Below are 22535 nucleotides of genomic sequence, written 5' to 3' on the forward strand. Positions count from 1 at the left end.
TCCAAGAAGAATCAATTTTGTATGTTTGGGATATTCTTTCCTATTAAATTTGTGTTTTTCAAAATGATTCTAAGGCTGGAGTGATAGTCTAATGGGTAGGGCACTTGCCTTGAATGATCTAGGTTCGATCCCCAGCACCCGGCATGATCACCTGATCACCTCCAAGAGTGATCCCTGAGTGCAGAGCCAGGATTAAACCCCAAGCACCACCAGGTATGGCCCTAAAACAAAACATACAAAAAAATGATTTTAAGCCATGAGACAGCAGTCAGTTCAACATGAACTTTGTATTTCACGTAATTCCAGTGCTTTTCACAAAGCTGACACATAGTAAGTCTGCAGGAAACCCTTTTCATTCATTTATTTGCTCTTTTCATACATTTTGCAATTACTTTTTTTTTTTTTCAGCTGGGAAGGGTTTGGCTGGAGGTGCTTAGGTGACTACATGTGGTGCCAGGATTACATGGGGGTTGGTTGCATGCAAGGCAAGTCCTTAAATCCCTGTGCTATCTCTCTTGTCTCTCCAGCTGCATATTTACCTACAACTAAGTCATTAAAGAACCATGATTTTCAAAGTTATTGGTAGTTGAATTTTAGGCATATAATATTTCAACACCAATCCCAGCACCATGGCAACTTGCCTTGACCAGTGTTCCCATATGCCATCCATAACCCTACCCTCGCCTACCACCTTGACAGGCCCATTAGAAAGTTTGACATTTGCAGCTTAGATCTCTTGTTCTCAGTATTGTTGAGTCTGTGCTTTAGATATATGGCTACAGCGCTCTCCCATATCACCAATATATCTGAAGCCTTGACCCCTGTTCCCCGATTACTTCACTTTCCCATCTTCTTCCTTTGATTTCTTTCCTTCTCTGTCATTCTCCCTAAGCTTTTTACTACTTGACATTGCCTCATCCAACTATTTTATGCACCACAGATGAGTAAGATGATCCTATTTGTCTTGATTCTTCTGTTTTACTTCACTCAGCATCTTCCAGTTCTGACCTGATTGTAGCAAATTGCATGATTTCATTATTCCTTGCAGCTGCATAGTATCCCATTGTGTATATATACCACATCTTCAAAATTTATTCATCTGTCATTGGGCACTTAGGTTAATTTCATATCTTAGTTATTGTACCAAGTGCAACAATGAATAATGGTATGCATAGGTCCTTTTGACTCACTGTTTCTAAGTCTTGGGGTTGATGCCCAAGTGGAATTGCTGGGTAATATGGCAGCTCAATTCTAAGCTTACTGAGAACTCTGCATACTGTTTTCCACAGGAGTTGAATCAGACAACATTTTCACGAGTGGTGGATGAGTTTCTTTTTTCACCGCATCCCTGCCAGCACAGATATTTCCTTACTATTTTTGATATGTGCCATTCTCACTATTGTGAGATAGTATCTCATTGTTGTTTTGATTTGGATTTCCCTAATAATAAGTTGATGCTGAGCATTTTTTCATGTGTCTATTGGCCATTCACCTGTCTTTCTTTGAGAGGTGTCTGTTTTTTTCTCTCTCATTTTTAGAAAATGTTTTTGAATTATTTTGACATTTTTATCTTTATGAGTACATTGTATATTTTGTATATCAGTCCTTCATCTGATGTGTTGGATGCAGCTATCTTTTCCCATTCAGTTTTAGTTTTGTCTTTTAGTTTTAGCCCATGTTTCTTTTGCCATGCAGAAACTCTTTAGTTTGATCTAGTCCCATTTGCTTATTTTTTTATTTTGTTGCCTTTGCCGGTGGTATCAGATTATTGAAGATACCTTTGAAGTCCAAATCTCAGAGCATTCTGCCTATCTTTTCCTCAGTGTGCTTTAGGGTTTTTAGTTGGATCTCAAAGTATCAGGTCCATTTTGAACTAACTTTTGTGTAATGTGTGAAATATGGATCCAGCTTTAATTTCTTATACGTAGCTATTCAGTTTTTACAGCACCATTTGTTGAAGAGAATCTCTACTCCTTTTCATGTTCACAGCTCCTTAGAAGTATATGAATTTTTATTACTCAATATATTGATCTGATTTATTTTACTCATCTCTTAGACTATGAATAAGAGCCATTCTGGGCCTTTGAACTGGTTATTCAGAGACTTTTTGATCATCTCCCCTTGTCATTGTTACTTATAAGTAGTATTTTCTAGAGTTAGAGAAGAATGACAGTTGTTGATTAATTGCGCGGTGATTAACAAAGAAGCCAGTTACTAGATAATTACATGTCTTATGCCTGAGTCAGAACACCTTATGAAGGGAGCATGTATAACTGTTGAGGAAAAGAAGAGTGCTCTCAAACCAGGATTTATGATACGCATTTTTATTTGTCATCTTAGAATATGTTTCTTTTTCCTATTTATATTACATTAAAGAGTTTTATAATAAGTGGTTTGCAGAGCACAAAATGGCGCACATTTATTTTATAGGTATTGTCAGGGCTGAGCAGAGTACTGTGTGGGAAAGTTAGTGGAACCTTAACAATGGCTGATTCTAGGAGTAGTCATTGACTTTCTTCCTTCCCCTCCCTTTTGTTGTCCATATTGGAATGCTTGGTTGTGGTATTCTCATACTTCATTTGTACCCACACACTATTGGTTATGGCTGAGTTGGGATGGAATGTGGGATCTTACATCAGTGCTTTACCAGTACACCAACTCTGTGTCCCAAGGTCTTTGGTATTAGTATTTTAGGGGCCAGACAGGCCTCCCAAGTGATTCTCAGGACCTGGGGCTCCTTCCAGCATTCTCAGCCAGCCACACCAGAGGTTTAATACAAGGGCTCCTCAATGCTGAGAATCGCCAGTCACCCCAGTGGTGCTTGGGACCTTTAGAGACACATCTGGTCGTTCTTGGGGACCTCCAAGGTCACACTCAACAATATTTGTGGGACGATGTGCTGTCAGGGATCAAACCAGGATCTATTTATTGCATGCAATCATTTGCATTAATGCTGTCTCTCTGGCTCAATATTGTGTGTGTGTGTGTGTGTGTGTGTGTGTGTGTGTGTGTGTTGTGGTGGTGGTGGTGGGGGAAGTATGGGAGAGCCACACCCAGTGCTGCTCTGGAATTTCTTTTGGCTGTGCACTCAGGAATCACTACCGGCGAAGCTTCAGGAACCATATGGGGTGCTGGGGATCAAACCCAGGTTGGCTGCATGCAAGGCAAGCATACTACCAACTGTACTTTTTCTAATTAGAGCCTCCTCTCCAGCAGTGCTCTGGGGCCCAAGTTGTTCAAAGGACCTCTAAGGGCACTCTCAGCAGTCCTGGAGGCAGCTCCAGGGAGCAAATTCAGGACCTTACTTATATCTCCATCTGAGCTCTCTTACAGTTCCCACAGTAATTAACTTCGACATTGGAAAAGCCAGAACTCTGTTGAAGCTTCAACTCTGTTGAAGCCAGGGTGTGGTTCAGTGGTAGAAAACCTGCTTTGTATGTCTAAGACCTGGGTTTGATCCCTGGCAGCAGAAATAAAAATAAATAATAATCACTAGGGATCAATGGAGAAAACACAGAATTGTCCATTTAAAAAGAGAGTTGGCCAGAGAGATGATTCAAGTTCTAGAATGTATTTAGTTATGTATGCGAAGCAGTTGCTCTATCGTTGACTTTTTAACTGTACACAGATTTAAATTTTTCAATTTTGTTTAAATAATTTAATATTCTGGGACAAAATCAATCTTGAGTATGCATTATAAAATGGCACATATCGTTCTTCTTGCATTTAGGCTTTGCATGAAGGAGCCCCTGGTTCTTTACCTAGCACTCGCTCTCCCAGCCTCAGCCCCAGCCCCAAGCAGGGAATAGACTCAGTGCCTCACCAGAAAATCCTCTCACTAACCATTGTGGTAAACAATTGGACTTTACGGCCCTTTGCTATTTTTTCTGCAGGGCCTTCATCAAGACTAAATTACTGTCCTCTGTGTCCTTCTCTTCCTATTGCCATTAGGTCACAGGGTCACATCACAAGTCCTGTGTGTGACCAGGGGTAACCTAGTACCTGGCAGATGCCTGCTGCTATGACTGCAAACAGGAGCAGAAGGATGTGAAGGGGGCGCATCAGCACTGTGTGTTGGTGAAGCTGAAGAAAAAGCAGCAGAGTAGGTCTGCTTAGGGTTTTAATATTTCACATTAGACTACAGCTCATTTGAAAAACTGGGGCCAGTGATATGATGGTTAGTGTGAGTGAGACTAACATGTGTGAGGCCTCTGAATTCGATCCCTGATTCTACTCCCTCCTGGCAGGGTTTGGGGGTGTGGGTGTGGAGTAAAAATCACGCCCCAATTCTGGCATGGAGAGGTGATCTAAAGAGGACAGCTGTGGCTCTGGCTAAGGTTGGCCTAAACGTAGGCTCCAGTTGTTTGTGTTGGCTGCCCGAAAGATAAAAGAGCCAATTTTCCACACATAGAACGACTCAGAAATAACATTTTGTTGTTGCTGCTGTTTGTTGTTTGTTTGGGCCATGCGGGCAGTGCTCAGGGCTCACTCCTTGATCAGCACTTTAGGATCAGTTCTGGTGAGGCTCAGGGTAACATGGGGTGCTGGGGATCAGTTTGGCTGTGTGCAAAACAAAAACTGCCCTCTCCACTGTACTATTGCTCCAGGCCCAGAAATAACTTTTTATTTTGATGTTTTAGGACCACATCTGGCAATGCTCAGGGGTAACTTCTGGCCCTGCCCTCAGGAATTACTCCTGAAGGTGCTTAGGAACCATATGGTCAGGATTGAACAAGGTCAGCTGTCTGCAAGGCAGGGATCTCCCCACGGTCCTATCACTCCAGCCCCAGAAATAACTTCTTAAAAAACTGTTTTTGCTTTTGTCTGTCATTTTCTTCTCAGCTATAAAGTCTCATCAAAAAAGCTCATACCACAGGCCTCTCTTCATTTTTTCCTTAAACAAATCTCAGCTACATTAAAGAATTTGTGCATGGAGACTTTGGGAGAACGAAGCCGAACATTGGCTCACTGATGAAGGTGACCGCAGATATACTTGAGCTAGATGTTGAGGTAAAGCATATTACTGTGACAGTGCCTATTTGCATATTAAATTCAGCTTTTCGTTGGGTTGTCATTTGGCTTTACTCTAAATAATAGTGCTCTCGTTAACACATGTTTGAAAGTGGTCAAAATCCATAGTAGTTTTGTATTGTAGAAATGGATTTTCTTCAGAATTTTTATTTATTTATTTAAAATCTGGTCTCATTATGATCCTTGCAAATGTATAGCTAAGATATTAAATGTACTTTACATATGGCATGAGCTCATAATCCAGAAGCCAAGCAAAAAAATGAAGTTAAACACACTTCTTGTGTTTTTCTTTGGACTCTAGAGAGTTTGTGTCTGTTTTATTTTATGAAGAATTTAAGGCAGCTTATTCAGAAGTCTGTATTTAGGACACAGGTATAAAATGGGATAAACCAATGGTCATTAATAAAAAACTTCTCTATTATGGATCTCTATGATGTGATCTAAATTCTATGTTATTATTGTCCAAATGGAAACAAGGAAAATCTTCATGAGAATAATGGTTAGACTGGATCTTTCAGACAATGACCCATATATATTTTTCTCATTTAGACATCAAAAGGTAATAATAGATACTAAGTATTAAAGTAGTATTATCTCCTTGATCTGATTACAAAGAGTTCCTCCCTGGACCCATCCACTCCTTGATTTAATTTTTATTATTTAACATTTTTTTGATGATAATTATTTTTTATTTGAGATTCTGTGATTTCCAATACTGTTAATTATGGTTTCTCATGCACATAATTCCAACACCACACCCATCACCAACATCTGTCCTCCCTTAAGGACCCCCATACTCTTCTCTTTCAACCCTTTCTATCCCATAATTTAAAAAAAAAGTGGGAAAATCTAACATTTTGCTGTTTGGAATAATATTAGTTACAAAAAAGAAGCAGGAAAGTTATTATTAAAACAGCTGAGTGCTTTCAGATGAAAGTTTACGCAGCTCCTGTGTATGTCTATGGGGGCATCTTTGAGGCTGGCCTCACTGAGAGATGGTCATTTTGAGGATGACGACCTTTGTTACAGGAAAATTCGTCCATTGACCCAGATTCATAAAACATGGTAGGAGTGGAAAAAGTTACAGAGCAGTGTCTCACCCACCTGTCCACTGGAATCCAGATGGAGATTTTTAAACACTGCAACCATGCCTACTTCCCTGTCCTGATCTATATCAGGGCATATAACAATTTTTTTTTTTTTTTTTGCTTTTTGGGTCACACCCAGCGATACACAGGGCTTACTCCTGGTAGTGCTCAGGGGACCATATGGGATGCTGGGAACTGAACCTGGGTTGGCCGCATGCAAGGCAAATGCCCTACCCGCTGTGCTATTGCTCCAGCCCTGCAATTTTTGATTTTCAGACTTGAGACATATAACATATAATAGGCCCAATAAAATAAGTATGTAACTGTGTTCTTGTAGATAACACAAAAACATTTTTTAGGTTTTTCTAATACTGCTTTTTCAAAATATGGTATGTGAAGTGACACAGATTAATGTAAAAATTTTTTTCTTTTTTTTTAAGGAAACATAGTAAGGGAACAACAAATGGTGAAAGTCATTGGAACTGGAGAATTTGTTCATAGAGCTGAGCTTACATATGGTTGGGTGGGTGGGCGAGGGTCATTGTGACACAGGTAAAGGGAAGCAGATTCTTTGGTGATAGATATGGTGTTGGAATGATATATGCATACGAAGAGTTTAATTAACAGTGTTGTAAATCCTGGTATCTCAATAAAGATAGTTTGTTAAAAATTTTTTTAAAATGTTTTATTCCCATGTTCCCTCCCACATTCACCTCGCCACCGCAGCCTGCCACCTTGCCAGTCACACTGTAGTTTGGTGGTTGTCACTTTTATCTTGTGTTTCCATTGTTGTTGCGTCTGTGGTTTGAATAGACAGCTATACCACTAAATTTTTAAAAAATTAAAAATAAAATAATTAGTTGGTATACATAGAAAACTTTTTGGAGGGGCATGGGGCACACCCAGCAGTGCTGGGGGCTACGCCTAGCTCTGTTCTTAGGAGCAAGTGCTGGTGGTGCTCCAGGGACCATATGCGGTACTAGTGATGAAAGTAGGGTTGGCTGCATGCAAGGCAAGTTCCTTAATCTCTGTACTTGCTCTCTGGCTCAAGCTTAAAAATCATTTTTACAAAAGTCTAAGTCTCAAAAACCAATATAGGCACAGTGAATTAAAAAACAATAACTTTCTCCTAAATTATGCCCTCTAGGGTAGTTTAAGCAAAGTACAGCTCCAGGCCATAGAAGATGGCTACTTCTTCTTTTTTTTTTTTTTTCTTTTTCACTGTCAAAATTTTATTTAACTGCACAGGATGGGAAAGAACATTTTGCAAATCTGAGAAATTGGATTATTTCTTTTTTTTTCCTTAAATTTTTATTAGTGAAACACCATGAGGTACAGTTGTAGACTTACAAATTTTTGTGCTTGGGTTTCAGTTATACAGTGATCTAATACTCATCCCTCCACCAGTGCCCATTCTCCACCACCACAGTCTCAGTATCCCTCCCACCCCCCTTCCCCCATCCCACCCTACCACTGTGGAGGGCATTCCCTTTTGTTATCTCTCTCCTTTTGAGTGCTGTGGTTTGCAAAAGAGACATTGAGTGGTAATCTTGTTCGGACTATAGTCTACTCTCATCACGAATTTCCCATCCTGAGAGGAACCTCCCAACACCCTTTATTTGGTGCTCCCTTCCCTATCTGAGCTGCCTTTTCCCGTAGCATGTGTGACTGTCCTCAAAGAAGATGGCTACTTCTTAAGACTATTCCTCTGCACTCAGGAGTCACTTCTGGCAGTGCTTAGGGGATTGTACGGGTTGCTCCAATAGATAATATTTTTGAAATCTCAAATATATTCTGTTTTGTCTCTTATCAATTAAAAGGCACAACTAAAAACCAGTTGAGAAACCAAAGGTTTACTGAATTTAAGGAACAAGTTCTAGAATGGATTTTAAGTTTATGGTATTAAGTTTATGGTTTTCAATAGCTCCTTCCTTCAAATGCAGTTTCTTTGTTATATTGATATGATTAAAATTATGTAGCATTACCAGCAAATGTTTACTAGAAAAGTAGTATATTTTACTGACTGGTTTTCTTCCTTCTAGTCTGTAGATGTTGACTGGCCCCCGGCTCTGGATGACTAGCTTTCAGGCATGAAAATGAAGTCTTTTCTGGAACTCTGTGGACATCCATTGAGTATGGACTATAAAATGGCTGTTTGTCCATCATTCACAGTGTCTTGGAAACTATCTGGATCATGTTGATCTGTATATTTTTTTAATTTGTTATAACATCTCAGGATCTACATATGTGTATATTTCGTTGTACTGTTCTAAGAATGTTATGATTTTTCTTATTCCCTCTCCCAACTCTCATAATCCCAACTATAAAACTAATTTTTTTCTTATTCTTTCATTTAAAGAGGTATACAAAACAGGATATATTTTCTGAAAAGCTGTGATTTCATTACTTGATCTTAGCCAAAGGCCAAGAAGTGATGAAAACCTGTAATTTCAGCAATATTTATACAAGACAGACCATGTTTACAATCATTTTCTAAATTTTAAAAATAATTTTGACAAAGAGTATGTCTAGATTTATGTAGCACAGCATGCTATTATGTCAGATGACATCAAATGCAAATCTGTGTCATCATTTATATTTTCCCAGTAAGCTTCAAGCCAAGGTATTGCCAAGAGAAATAATTTTTTTTTTTTTTGCTTTTTGGATCACATCCAGCGATGCACAGGGGTTACTCCTGGCTCATGCACTCAGGAATTACTCCTGGTGGTGCTCCCGGGACTATATGGGATGCTGAGAATTGAACCCAAGTTGGCCACGTGCAAGGCAAATGCCCTCCCCACTGTGCTATCGCTCCAGCCCCAGAGAAATAGTTTTTATCTGTCACAAATAGTAATCACTTCAGGTTACTATTTTGACAATCCAAATTGTCAGTAGTTTCTAGGGAGGGAAAAAATGAAACTTTAGGAATACCAGTTAAAAAAATATTCATTAATGTTTTAAACAACAAAACACAAGTGCCTTCAATAACCTCATCCCAGGGGAAATTTTGAACAATTGAGATTGTTAAAGGTAAACTGATGTTATTCCAGTGTGCTTTGATCTACTGTCTGTTTTTTAACCTCTCTATCTGGTAAACAGGATATTATTGCTTCCATTTTATAAATATGAAAACCAAAGAAGTTAAATTATTGATCTCACATTGCTAGTTATTTCCACAGCTAGGATGAGATCTGAAGTTTCTTTCTACTCAAGATGATTATTAGAGCAGCTGCTGTGTGAAGGAGATAGCTAAGGGTGTCATTTAAATGTGGACAATCATGAGAATTGATTTTGAAAATTAAATACCAAATCAAGGAACTTACTGAAAATTTACCCTTCTGTATTTCATATGATCTAATATGATTACCATGTGTTAATTGAGTAATCATTTGTACAGTGAATAAGGAAAGCATTGAATAATCTAAGCCTAAAGAAAACAGGAACCAGCGAGTGGCATGTGGTGGAGTCATGGTTGGCATGTGTGAGGCCCCGAGTTTGATCCCCAGCACAGAAAGAAAGGAAACAGAACAGGACAGTATGTCATTATCATTAAAAGTATTAGAAATCTCATAAAATTTTCAGATTTAAGTATAGTTTCCATCACCTTGATTCAGCTGTTTGAGCTTTAGAACACATGTGATTTGGATAGAATTAGATGACTCAACTTTCCTATCTCTATAGTAACACAGTTCATAGATAGCATTGCCCTCCTGTTGTTCATAGATTTGCTTGAGCGGGCACCAGTAACATCTCATTGTGAGACTTGTTACTGTGTTTGGCATATTGAATAAGCCACGGGTAGCTTGCCAGGCTTTGCCATGTGGGTGGGATACTCTCAGTAGCTTGCCGGGCTCTCTGAGAGGGAGGGAGGAATTGAATCCTGGTCGACCACAAGCAAGGCAAACGCCATACCCGCTGTGCTACCGCTCCAGCCAACACAGTTCATAGATACTAAGATAAATTACTCAGTTTAGCAATCAGGAAAATGGCGTAGAATTTCATTGTGTATATATATATATATATATATATATATATATATATATATATGAATAATAGTAAATCATTGTTTCACTATTTTGAATACCAGAAAATGAGAAACAATAGAAATCTTTTGATTAAAAGATAAGGACTTGTGTGATTATTTCTCAGATTTGGGGGATATTATGCTACAAAAGACACTTACATAATCTTGGATATAGTCTTTTGTAGAAAAAAAATAAAGCTCTCCCCAGCAGTGGTCAGAGGCTGTGAGGCTTCTCCTGGCAATACTCATCGCTGCACTGAAGGACTTAGTTTGGTGGTGCTTAGGGCCATCAAGACCACAATAACCACGAGGACCACACCCCTCTGTATTTAGAGGGACCACGTGGTGTTGAGGATGAAATCTGGCCTCACTTGTGCAAAGCATGGGCCCCACCCTGCTGAGCTAATCTGGAAATCACTTTTTTGCATGTTTCCTTTTGGCTCAGCTTCGAATTCAATGAATGTGCAAAATGTAAGACTTTGGCATACTTACACTTCAAGACCTGTATCTCTATTTCTGAGATTGTGCAAGATTTCAAGCAGCTTGTAAATACTTAATTCAAACATTCAGATGATTAGGATATGGATTTTCAAAAGAAAGAAAGGTCTTTATGTAGTTTTATGCAGAACTGAGAACAGTACTATAACAAGGGTCACATATATAGTTTCATTTTTGGTTATATAGAATTATTTTCAAATTGTGATCTCTGATATCTGATTAAATACCTTTTTAATAACACTTATACTTTGATGAAAGCTTTTCTGAATAAAGTTTTAAATGGTATTCTTATTATGGAAATGCATTTTATATAGACATTGAAATTTATTTTGAAATAATTTCATATTTTCTGGAAAGATGTAAAGAAAAAAATAATAGGAAGAAAGAAAGGAGGAAAGTAAATAGAACCTTTTGTTCCCTCAACTGTTGAGACAGTCATGTCTCATCATTCTGAATACATTAGTATGGATTTCTAGAAAAGGGTGTTCTATTTCACAATAGTATAACAAAACCAGGAAATTAACACTGTCTACCAGTATCTAATCCACAGACCCTGTGTTTCACCAGTTTAGTTGGTAACAAAGATTCTTTCTAGTTAAAGGATCTCATTTTTCATTTAATTGTATCTCTTTAGTCTCAATCTGAAATAAATGGTCTTTCCTTGACTTTCAGTGCTTTAACCTTTTCTTATTAGATCCAGGTTGTGTATTTCTACAGTAATGTCAGAAATAGTATCTTCTTGCAATGTATCACAATTTTTATTTGTGTAGGTTACTAGTGAAAACTTTAGCCAATTGATGATTGTGTCTGCCAAACTTCTTCCCTTGTATAGTTATTCTTTTTCCCCTTTAATCTTGTAGGAATACCATCAAACTTTTCCTCACCAATTTTAGCATTCATTGAAGATTTCTTTCCCCTCAAGGGGAGAAGGGCCACACCTGGTGGTGCTGAGGGCTTATTCCTGTTGGTTCTGGGGGGCCATGTGTGGTGCAGAGGATTGAACCTGGGTCAACATGCAAAGCCTTCACCTCTGTATCTCTCCAGCCCTCACTGAAGATTTTCACCAGCGTCATTACTACAATGATTATCAAAAACTGACAATGCCATCGTGCCATTTAATTTATTCATTGACATTTCAAACTGAAAGAAACTCCACCTTCTTGTGAACTAGAAACACCTTTTCCCTTCCCTTTGCTTTCATAATGACAGCGGCATTGGGGGGATGGGTTCTACACACACTTGGCTGTGGTGCTCACCAGGGGTCATGTACTTGGCTGGGATCCTCATACTGTTGTGCTCACTGAGCATTGCAGTTTTGTTGTGTTAGAGAATGCACTTTTGTGTGTATGTGGCCTATGCATCCCAAAAACTAGAGCTGCCAGGATTGCACTTAACATGTGGGCGGTGTGGGAGAACCTGAGAGACTGTTCCTCTGTCACTGAGCTATCCTCACTTTCCTTGGATTTCCTATTTTATTCTTTGTTCCTAGCATTTATTTTGATTTCCAAGTGTTGATTTGGCTGGCGCATGCCTCTTCTAACTGGGTTCTGTGTCCCTTTGACAGGCACCCATCATTCTTAGAGCACAGCCTTACTCTAATGCAGAAAGACACTTTCGGCATATCTTATATTTTATCTGCATCAGTCCTGGAAAGGACTAGTTTTAATAAAAATTGCTCCTGGTTAGTGGAAATTAATGTTTTCTTTTTATTTAAAGAATCACCATGAGCTGCAGTTATAAAACTTTCATGTTTGAGTTTTAGTAATACGATGATCGAATATCCATCCCTCCCGTTAGTGAAAATTAATATTAGTAACCAGTACCTGTGCAGTGGGTGTGAAGGCGTGTTCATGGCTGCTGCTTCACCCAAACCCTTTTATGTCACATGCATGAATATGCACATATACACCTAGGCAAATATCTAATATATGAAATGTTATAAATTCATGCTACTGCTTTCAATTCCAGGCTTATTTTCTTTCTCCCTTTTCATACTTGTAATTTCTTTCTCTGACAGAACTGACTCCCATCGGCTCTTTGTTGTGGTATTGTTGCTGGTGATGGGAATCACATGCAGGGCCCCACAAACACAACACGCATGTGCTCTACCCTGAGCCATATCCTTGCCAGCTTTAATATATTGATACATCAGTTTCTTATAAGTAACCAAGCTCCTACCACAGCACCCACATGTCAGAGCATTCAAACTCCCCATCTCCCTACTGCATTCACACACTTCCAGTCTCCACACCATACCCTCATTCTTGGCTACCACCCACTTTGCTCACTGTGGTACTAGGTGTGGTACTAGGTATCTATGCCAAACTCACACGAAGCAATTGGCCCATCTTACACTCAGAAAGGCGGAAGGGCAGGCAGAAAGTCAGTAAAAATTTTAAATGTTTAAAGCATTTTGTAAGTGTCTTGCCCTACAGAATTAGTACTTTACAGAACTGTCAAAGAGTTACATGACTTAATCACTTAACTTCCCGTTAGTCGTCGATTTTCTCGAGCGGGCGCCAGTAACGTCTCCATTTGTCCCTGTCGCGTGCTAGTGTAGCCCAATGGCATCTCTTCGCTCCGGGAACATGAAGGGCCTCAAACCGATCGTTCATGATCTTGACGAAGAAGTCTGACCATCTGGTAGGTGGGCGGCTACGCGGTCTTTTGACATCCCGTGGAATCCAGTCAGTAACAGCTCTAGTCCAACGGTCGTCTTTAAATCTCATTACGTGACTAGCCCTTCTGATTTTCGACACCTTGGCAAATGAGACAGCGTCCCTGATCCTTGATCTTTGACGGATGTCAGAACTCCGGATTCTTTCTCTCATTTGAGTGAAATGTGATATTCCAAGCATAGCTCTTTCTATTCTTCTTTGGGAGACCTGAATAGCGTTCTCATCTTGTTTGCGTAGGGCCCAGGTCTCTGAGGCATATGTTAATGCAGGAAGAACAGTGGAATCAAAGAGATGTGCCCGGAACTGGAGGTTCTTCGTCCTCTTAGCTATTTCTTCGACGTTCTTGAAGGCGTTCCAAGCTGCTCTCTTCCTCCTGCGCAGCTCGGGTGCCAGGTCATTTGTCATGTTGACCTCTCGACCTAGGTACACATAGCTGTTGCATTCGGAGATGGTCGTTCCATTGAGAGCGAATGGAGCATCAGGAACAAGGCTGTTTCTCATAAACATTGTCTTCGTAAGATTCAGCTGTAGTCCTACCTTTCCACACTCACGGTCAAAGTCGGCCAGCATTTGTGCCGCTTGGCTGATGTTTGGTGTTATTAAAACAATGTCATCAGCAAAGCGGAGGTGGTATAGTTGCCGACTATCTATCTTCACTCCCATTCCTTCCCATTCCAGTCATCGCATGATGTTCTCGAGGGTGGCACTGAAGAGTTTCGGTGAAATGGTATCACCCTGCCGCACCCCTCTCTTGACATCAACGATCACTTCTTTGTAGAATGGTGAGATCCTGGTAGTGAATCCGCAATACAGCTCACGGAGGATCCTGATGTATTGGGCTTGAATGCCCTGATTGGCTAGGCCTTCAATGACCGCTTCCATCTCAACAGAATCAAAGGCCTTCTTTAAATCAATGAACGTTAAACAGAGCGGCATCTTGAACTCGCGAGAAACCTCAATGAGCTTGGTTATCGTGTGGATGTGGTCGATGGTGCTGAATCCTTTGCGGAACCCAGCTTGCTCGCATGGTTGTCCTTCATCTAGTGTTCTGCCAATCCTATTTAGGATGACTCGAGTGAACAACTTGTAGATGACAGACACTAGGCAGATCGGGCGATAGTTGCCAATGTCATGGATGTCTCCCTTCTTGAACAATATTACAGTCCTGCTGGTTTTCCATTGGGACGGAACCTTGCATTCAGACAGGTAGCGAGTGAAGAGCCGAGCCAGTGTATTGATGAGTACTGACGGCAGGTTCTTCAGGTGTTCAGGTCTGACCTTGTCTGGGCCGGGTGCTGTTTGTTTCTTTACCGACGAAATGGCATGTCGGATTTCGGAAGGAAGAACGTTGGGAACGACATATCCATCCTGTGGAATTTGGTATGTCGGCAAGTGGACATGGCTATCGAAGAGATTTGAGTAGAAGTCATGGATAATCTTCTCCATTGCCATTCTGGAGGATGTGATGGATCCATCAGGACGTCGGAGTGCAGTCATCTTGGTCTTGTAGTTGGCGAAGGACAGGCGGGCATTACGAATACTTTTCCTGGCTTCTGCCGCATCTACCAGAACTTCTGCTCTTCTCTCTTTGAGGTCTTCCTTGATCGCATCTCTGCACTGCTTTGCGAGCTCAGACGTTAGCTTGCGGTTGCCTGAGACATGCGCCAAACCACGCTGGCGAATTAGCTCAAGAGTTTTCGAAGACAGGCGTTTTTTTGTGGCTATCTCTCTCTTGGCGTTCCTCGCACATTCATGGAGGTGCTGAACCAGTCGATCGTATTCCTCATCAATGTTGTCAACAATGGCATCTTCCCATGTTGCCGCAATAGTACCAAAGAGTTCCCAGTTGGAAAGAGTTACATATGCGAGCATATTCAAGTACTCCATAAAACACCTACTGTTTCTAAGTAACCAAAACTATGTTTCTCTCTATGGGAGGGTATAAATATCTTGCAAAATGTTCTTTGAAAATCTCTGTATATTGGGGCTGGAAGTGATATTGCAGTGGGTAGAGTGCTTGCCTTACATGTAGCTAACCTAGGTTCAATCCCCAGCACCACATGTAGTCACTCATTCCCTACCAGGAGTGATCCCTTAGCTCAGAACCAGGAGTAAGCCCTGAGCACTGCCAGGTGTGGCTCAAACCCCACCCCCCCAAAATAATCTCAGTATTTAAATAGGAAAAAAAATTTTAGGGACTATATCGTTTTAAACTATTATTTATTGTATTATCAAGCAAAAGTCTTTATAAAGATATCACAAAAGTAACAAAATATTCTGTACAATAAAAGACATTTTGACATTTTAAAAATGACTTCATCATGATACCACATTTGACATTAAATAATTGAACAGTACCTGAGAACTTTTAAAACTCTTTCTTCTGGGCCTCAAAATTCATGTCATTATGAAACATATAAAAATACTCAGAATAGTCAAAATATAGAATAGTTCCATTCTTCAGGGATCTGGATTCATCAAAGTCTACATTAATTTTAAATTTATTCCTTTAAAACAGAAGTCATCTCCCTAGGATACATCCATTCTGCACTGTGCTTTAAGAATGAACATTGTTTTCCTTTCCATCATGTCTAAAAATTAACTGAACTGTGCACCAGACTGACATTCAGCTAATTATCCAGAACAACCAAGTGCACCACCAGTGAAGTTGTCTGGACTGAATCTCACAAATGGATTCCCAAATACTTCAGCTATGTATTTTTTACTACCTTTTATGCAAAGCTGCAATAGTTGATGAGACAATAAAGTTTAAGAAGAAAAACAAGATTCATGTGCTGTAAAAAAAATATTCACCTGTGTATCTGAAGTTCTGTAAGCACCAACCTTTTGTATTAATTTAGGATTATTATTCATACACAAAAATACTGGTTTTTTTGAAAATTCAATAGTCAAATGAAGTTTTGGAAGTAATATTATTAGAATATAATAAATTCTGCCTCTTAATTACTTATCTTGGTGGTATTTTTTTTCCTAACACCACATTTAGGATAGAAAAATGTTCAGAAAAACTGTTTAAAATTTATCTGCACATTTTTTTTATCAGTGAGAATAGCAGGGCCTGAGCCTTTGTATGCATTAAAAAAGACTGATTGCTTTTGAGATTCAGTTTTATCCACTAATGTTAGGTTTCAACCAAACTGCTAAACTGTATTTGTTAAGATATTAAGCTAAATACTAGACAAACAATGCCATAAGAATGAGTACAGATGACTCACACATTTATCTGACTAGCTACCTACTCCTTAGCTTATATTAAATAGCACAAAAAAATTCTATTATGTGCATTCTAATTTTGAGCTTTTCATATTCAACCTCTGAAAACAAAACAGAAATTTCTTTCTTTCTTTCTTTTTGTTCACACCTGGCTGTGCTCAAGGCTTAGTCCTGGCTCTATGCTTAAGGGATCACTCCTAGCAGTACTTGGGTCTAGCTATCAAGCTGAGGACCAAACAGGTTGGCCAGGTGCAAAGCAAGAACCTATCTGCTATACTATCTCTCTAGCCCAAACATCAGAAATCTCTGGGGCAACTTTACTAGCTATGCTAATAGAAAGATAATCAAACTACTTCCAATTCATAATGAACTTTGCCAAAGAAATTCAGTCAGAATTTTAGACTGGACATTATTGACTGTCTATACTTTTGATAGAATAGAAAATGGTACTAGAAAGAATAGGTTAATTATCTTCTAGATCTCGGCAATAGCCACTCAAGTCTTTGCTCTTCCACAGATACCGTTTTCATTGTCTTGAATTAGACAACTGGGAGGAATGCTTGGATTGGAGATGAACTGGACAGAGGCTATATAGAGATGTTGGTTTATGCACAATATTAGATTAACACTGTAAATGACAGTATTGCTTCTTACACAATTAACACACCCTGCGAGGTAGGTAAATTCAGTATTACCTGCACTTTGTAGATGCACAAAAGGTATGATTTACTAAATATTACTATGAAATGGCAGAGCTGATGATTTAAATCTAGACTTTTGGACTAAAAATTTCCTAATCTTTCTATTTCTCCATGTTATTCAACATCCCATGGGAATTTAATTCCTCAACAAACCAATTTGTGAAACAGCAAATTATCTAGTATGTAGCATGAAAAGTCTTCAACCCTGATGTTCCTGTTCACTAGAGTTTTGCAGAGAGAAGCAAAGTTCCAACATGAAAGTCCACTAAGACAGTAACTTCTGATGATAGAAATCAGAATAGTGGTTTTGAGGGGCAGGCAGACTAGAAGGATAAAAAGAAAACCTAAGAGGTGATGGAAATGATTACTTACATGTATAGAGAACATTCTGTGTAGTTAAAGGTAGTCCACTTATTTTTTTTTAAATGAACATATTTGAGAGTAAGCTTTCATTGACCTTTTATCATTTCTAGCACCTAAAATATTTTGCACTTTACACATTCAAAAATGGGACGTGTTATGGGTTACAGAAATACTGGAGTGTATGTGCATGGGTAAAGTGACAAGGAAATGTATGGAGGAAGAACTGACATTAAATGTCATACACAATATAAGAAATAAGATCAGTGACAGAAAATCAATCCTAGCAACCTTAAATTTCTATTTAATTTAGTTCTGCCTAATACAGGAGGCAGAGGATAAAGTTTTCACAAGTCCGTCAGTTTAAGGTTATACTTTAATAACTAAGTTTCCCCAAATTTTGGTAATCACCCTATGTCAATTTTACCCTTTCCTATCTTATAATAGGCACCTTTTTTTTTTAAGCACGAATTATATCAGGAATTTTTCTAAGTGATGGAATCCTAAAGATGAAAGAGAGAATCCCAAGTCGCTAAAATTCAGTTCAAATAGTATTTCAACAGAAGCATGTACAAAGCTGTACCTAACCTAGGGGAAAACATTGTTTTAAAGAATGTTTTCAGTTGCAAAAGTTTTGCTTGGGGGCTGCACCCAAGAGTGACTAGGGACTAGGATGTGATTGGGTGTGATTGGGTGCAGGTACTCATGGTGGCACTGGACAACTATGCGGTACTGAGAACTGAACCCTGGCTTCCCACATGGCAGGGCATGCACTCCAGCCCTTTGAGCCAGTTCTCTGGCCCTGGAGAACATATTCAAGGCATGGAAGTCCAGGGGCTGAGAAAGTTTTTGTAAGGAACAGTATGTCAAAGTATAAGAGAGAATGATCATTTTAAACCAAAGCATAGGGGAATGATTCTTGTTGAAGAAAAAGAAAGACGTAAACTTAAAAAGCAGCAGAAATGAAGGAGACAAATTTAAGAGGTTCTTCAGAAGACAGATTCAAAAGAATTGATGACTGAGTATGAGTGTGAGAAAAAGAAATGAAAAAGTAATTTTGAGGTTCCTATTTTCTTGAGTGGCAGGGTACATGGTAATGCCATTAGTAAAAGAAAAAAGCAGACATTAAAGGAGGAGCATTTTTTTTTTAAAAAGGCTTGCAGGTAGTTGAAGAGAAAGCTAAAGCTATGGGCCGTGATGAAGTAATCAGGGGCAAAAATAGCACCATCTAAGGGCTGGAGTTTAAAGTGGAAAAACCAAAACCACTTCAGAGAAGAATCTTGTTTAACACCCACAGGAACCTTGAAGGGGTATCCAGAGAGGGATAGAGAGAAGTTTATGCATAGACAAGCAGTGTGAGGACTGACAGGAAAGCACTGTTTTGATAAGGAAAAATATCTCCGGTCACTTTCCCCAGAATATCCCAAGATATAACAGGAGGTGAAGAGATTGTCAAGAGAGAAGTTATGGAATGGAGATTAAAATCATTTTATAAGCATGAATTTGAAGAGAAGGAGCATGAAGTTTCTTCCTCTTAAAGAAGACATCTGGGGCTTGAGCAATAGCATAGCGGGTAGGGCGTTTTCCTTGCACGCAGCCAACCTAGGTTCGATTCCCAGCATCCCATATGGTCCCCCAAGCACCGCCAGGAGTAATTCCTGAGTGAAGAGCCAGGAGTACAGGAGTAACCCCTGTGCACCGTTGGGTGTGACCCAAGAAGCAAAAAAAAAAAAAAAACTGCCACATTTGATCAAAGAAAAGCATCATTAAATGATGATATGAGTATATGAGAGGAAGGGAGAGGAGGTGGGCAGTGCAGAAGTCATCTTTCCCTCAGAACAAGAGTGGAGTGTTTCACAAACAGGTAAAAATACAAATGTACTAAGAGAATGAGGAGTAGCAGGTTGTCAGATTCTTAAAGAATAAAATAAATTCTATGATCAGTAAATAGCACCTGAATAAAGAGAAAAAAGATTTATTTGAGATAATCTAAACACAGATGTACTGTAATTTGTTTTACATAGAAAAACAGTAAAAGTCACTTGATTATTTTTTTAAAAATTAGTTATTGTAACAGTGTTAAAATTGATTGAGCTAGTTAATACAAAATTATGGGATTCTGTATTCTTTCTTTAAAAGTTCAACAGCTGTCAGTCAATAGAGTTCCTGAGTTCTTTAAAGAAGAGGAAAGAAATTATGCCTTGAGGTTTTTCTTTTGCCTCGTAGGTTTTCCTAATACATGTTATGTGCTTACAGTTTTTAAAATTATATAACAAATGATTCATTTTAAAACTATGAAATAGCCATGAAACTGTGAAATATCCATGGTAGTGAGATGTTTTTAATCTTTTTCTTTCTTTATTAATCTCACTCCAAATCTCCTCTTGCTTTTCTTTCCACTTCCCCATGTCAGTTTTATGGTATTTATACATTTCACATTATGACTGATTTAATTACTGAGTTTAATTATTCCAGCAGATTTATGGTCTGGTTCTATGCTATTAAAATGACTTTAGGTTTCTAGTTAAAAATACACTCAACATTTATGGAAGGTTCTGGTTATAAAATTATCTTTAATATTTAATTATGTCAACTCAGTTCTATCACAATTAAGTTATTGTCCAAATTTTACTATGATTTTTTGGTCCAAATTTTACTATGCCAGTGAAATTACTTTGCTTTCATTTTTGTTACCATCATTAATCGCTGATGTAAATATATTTGATTCTCATAGATACAATGCCACGTTAAATTATAAAACTCATAAACTTCTAAAAATGAAAGCTATACTCTCAAAAAACAAGATTTTATTAGTTGTATTTTGTGTTTACTTTGTATTTACTGCGTGCTTAATATGTAGCGGACCAAAAAAAAAAAAAAAAGACAACTGACACTTCTATATAGAACAGGGGATTCAACAAACAAAATTTTGGTTTTCATGAAGCTTATATTCTTGGATAGGCAAACAAAAAAATAAAATCTGATCATGCTAAGTGCTAAGAACAAATACAAAGGAAGGGGACATGAAGTACTGATTTATTTATTGGCTTGGTCACAGTTGAGTGAGATAGAAAGATGCAAGGAGTATGCTCTGCAAATCTCTCTGAGAAAAGCATTCAAGGCAAAGAGAACAGAGTATAAAGCTTCTGAGGCAGGAAATGTACTTGGTGTTTTAGAAAGGCGTTCGAGGCCACAGGTGAAATGCAGGTGAAAGAGCTAGAAGAGGAAGTATGATTTTGCCAAGTGTTAGGACGTTAGTCTTTAAGATAGAGAGCCACTGGATGGTTTTGAATGTTGGCTTTGGATGGCTTCAAATAGCACTGGATGGTTTGAAATCAGATTTGACTTGTTTTAAAATTGACTAGCTGTCACTTTAACCCAGACAGGCTATAGTAGAGGTCAAAAGATGTGGTCAGTTTTGAATATGTTTTGAGGGTAGGGTCTCCTGGACCTGCTGATGGATTAGATATGGGAGATAAAAATAAAGAAAACAAAAAGGAAGGATGCCTCCAAGGTTTGGGGCCTGAGAAACTAGAAGGATGGCATTGCCATTACTGAGTTGGGATGGGCCGGTGGAGAAGTTTGGGAGCAAAGATCAAGAACGTGGTTTCAGATATGTTGAATCTGAGCTTTAATTTAGATTTATAGGTGTAATAAGATGTCAAATAAGCAGTTTTCTATACTCATGAGCTCAAGTCTGGACTTCAGCAGATAGGTGCAAGCCAGCGGTAAAATTAGGAATTGATAGTACAAAATTGGATGAGATCACAGACTTAGGACACAAAAGAAAGAAGATCTGTCCAAATGATAAGCAATATTAAAGGTATGGATTCAAATAGTACAAAATGTAGAGAATCTCCCATATCTTGAAAGCTCACTTCAACTGCCTTCCACCCAACTTAGCATTTTAAAGAAATTTGATTTTCATACAAATCTAAGAAACTCCAAGAAGCCCTAGACAACCCCTTAGGGGTCCCCTTGACCCATGTGCTTCAAAAAATAATAAGAAAATATGTTTTCCAATGACATAGCCATTACAGGTTCTACCTTACATTTGCTTAAAAGCAAATATCAGTTAATTCATTTAACTCAGAATACATTAATACATTATAAATGAAGTATAAAAAAGCCTGTTAAGAAAAACTGGAGCCTTGCTTTCATGTTCTCAGTCCATGCTTGAGAAATGTGGTGGAATTCTAAAGACAGAACTCCTAACCCTGATAAGTACCAGGTCTCAAGTTTCAAAAGATGAGACCATAAAGCCCTTTTAAGCTTGAATTCTAGAATTTTTTCTTTTATGACAGTTTAACCCAACTTTATATTCTACATATTGAACAGGGTTTTTTTTTAATGTAAACCTTATTTTATATGATTTAACATTACACAGATTTGTTGCATACTTTGTTTTCGGGCCCCACAGCTGAGTTGCCTGGGGATTGCTCCCAGCAGTGCTCAGGGGTCCATGCAGTGTCAAGGATCAACCCAGGTCTCACACAGGCAAAGCATGTGATCCAGGCTACGGACCCATCTCTCAGCCCTGTTATATACACTTATATGATCAAATAATGATTTAACCCAGGTTGAAATATGTACTGGTTTAAATAAACTCAGTGAATTATTCTACATGATACCACAGTGCAGATGTTCAGTCTGCCTAGCTTTATCTGCTCTAGAAGCAAAAGTCCTTTGTAAATGCTGGACTTTTTTTCTAGCTCATCATGAAGCGGGAAATGAATTTGTCCCTCTCTTTCAGCTTTAGCTTCAGCACTGAACATTCATCTTTTTTTTTTTTCATTTATACTGACAAATTCTCCACCAGCTAAATGAGAAGTTCCAGAACCAAGAGACTCCTACACAACAGTTTATAATTCTTCCAGATAAAGTTTTTTGTCTACTACTCCTTGAAAACACACACACACAC

At 38.7% G+C, this 22535-nt stretch overlaps 1 protein-coding gene across 1 annotated transcript in view; it reads left to right on the forward strand.

Moving 5' to 3' along the window:
- Positions 1–8361, forward strand: part of PUS10 (pseudouridine synthase 10) — a 77788-nt gene extending 69427 nt beyond the window's left edge. Inside the window, exons 17-18 of the mRNA XM_056122897.1 lie at positions 4911–5010; positions 8162–8361. Coding sequence (XP_055978872.1) covers positions 4911–5010; positions 8162–8200 — 139 coding nt within the window. The 3' untranslated portion in view covers positions 8201–8361. The remainder of the gene's footprint in view (positions 1–4910; positions 5011–8161) is intronic.
- Positions 8362–22535: the final 14174 nt, after the last annotated feature.

The sequence above is a fragment of the Sorex fumeus genome, unplaced genomic scaffold, assembly GCF_029834395.1.
Source record: "Sorex fumeus unplaced genomic scaffold, SorFum_2.1 ptg000006l, whole genome shotgun sequence".
Taxonomy (NCBI): Eukaryota; Metazoa; Chordata; class Mammalia; order Eulipotyphla; family Soricidae; genus Sorex; species Sorex fumeus.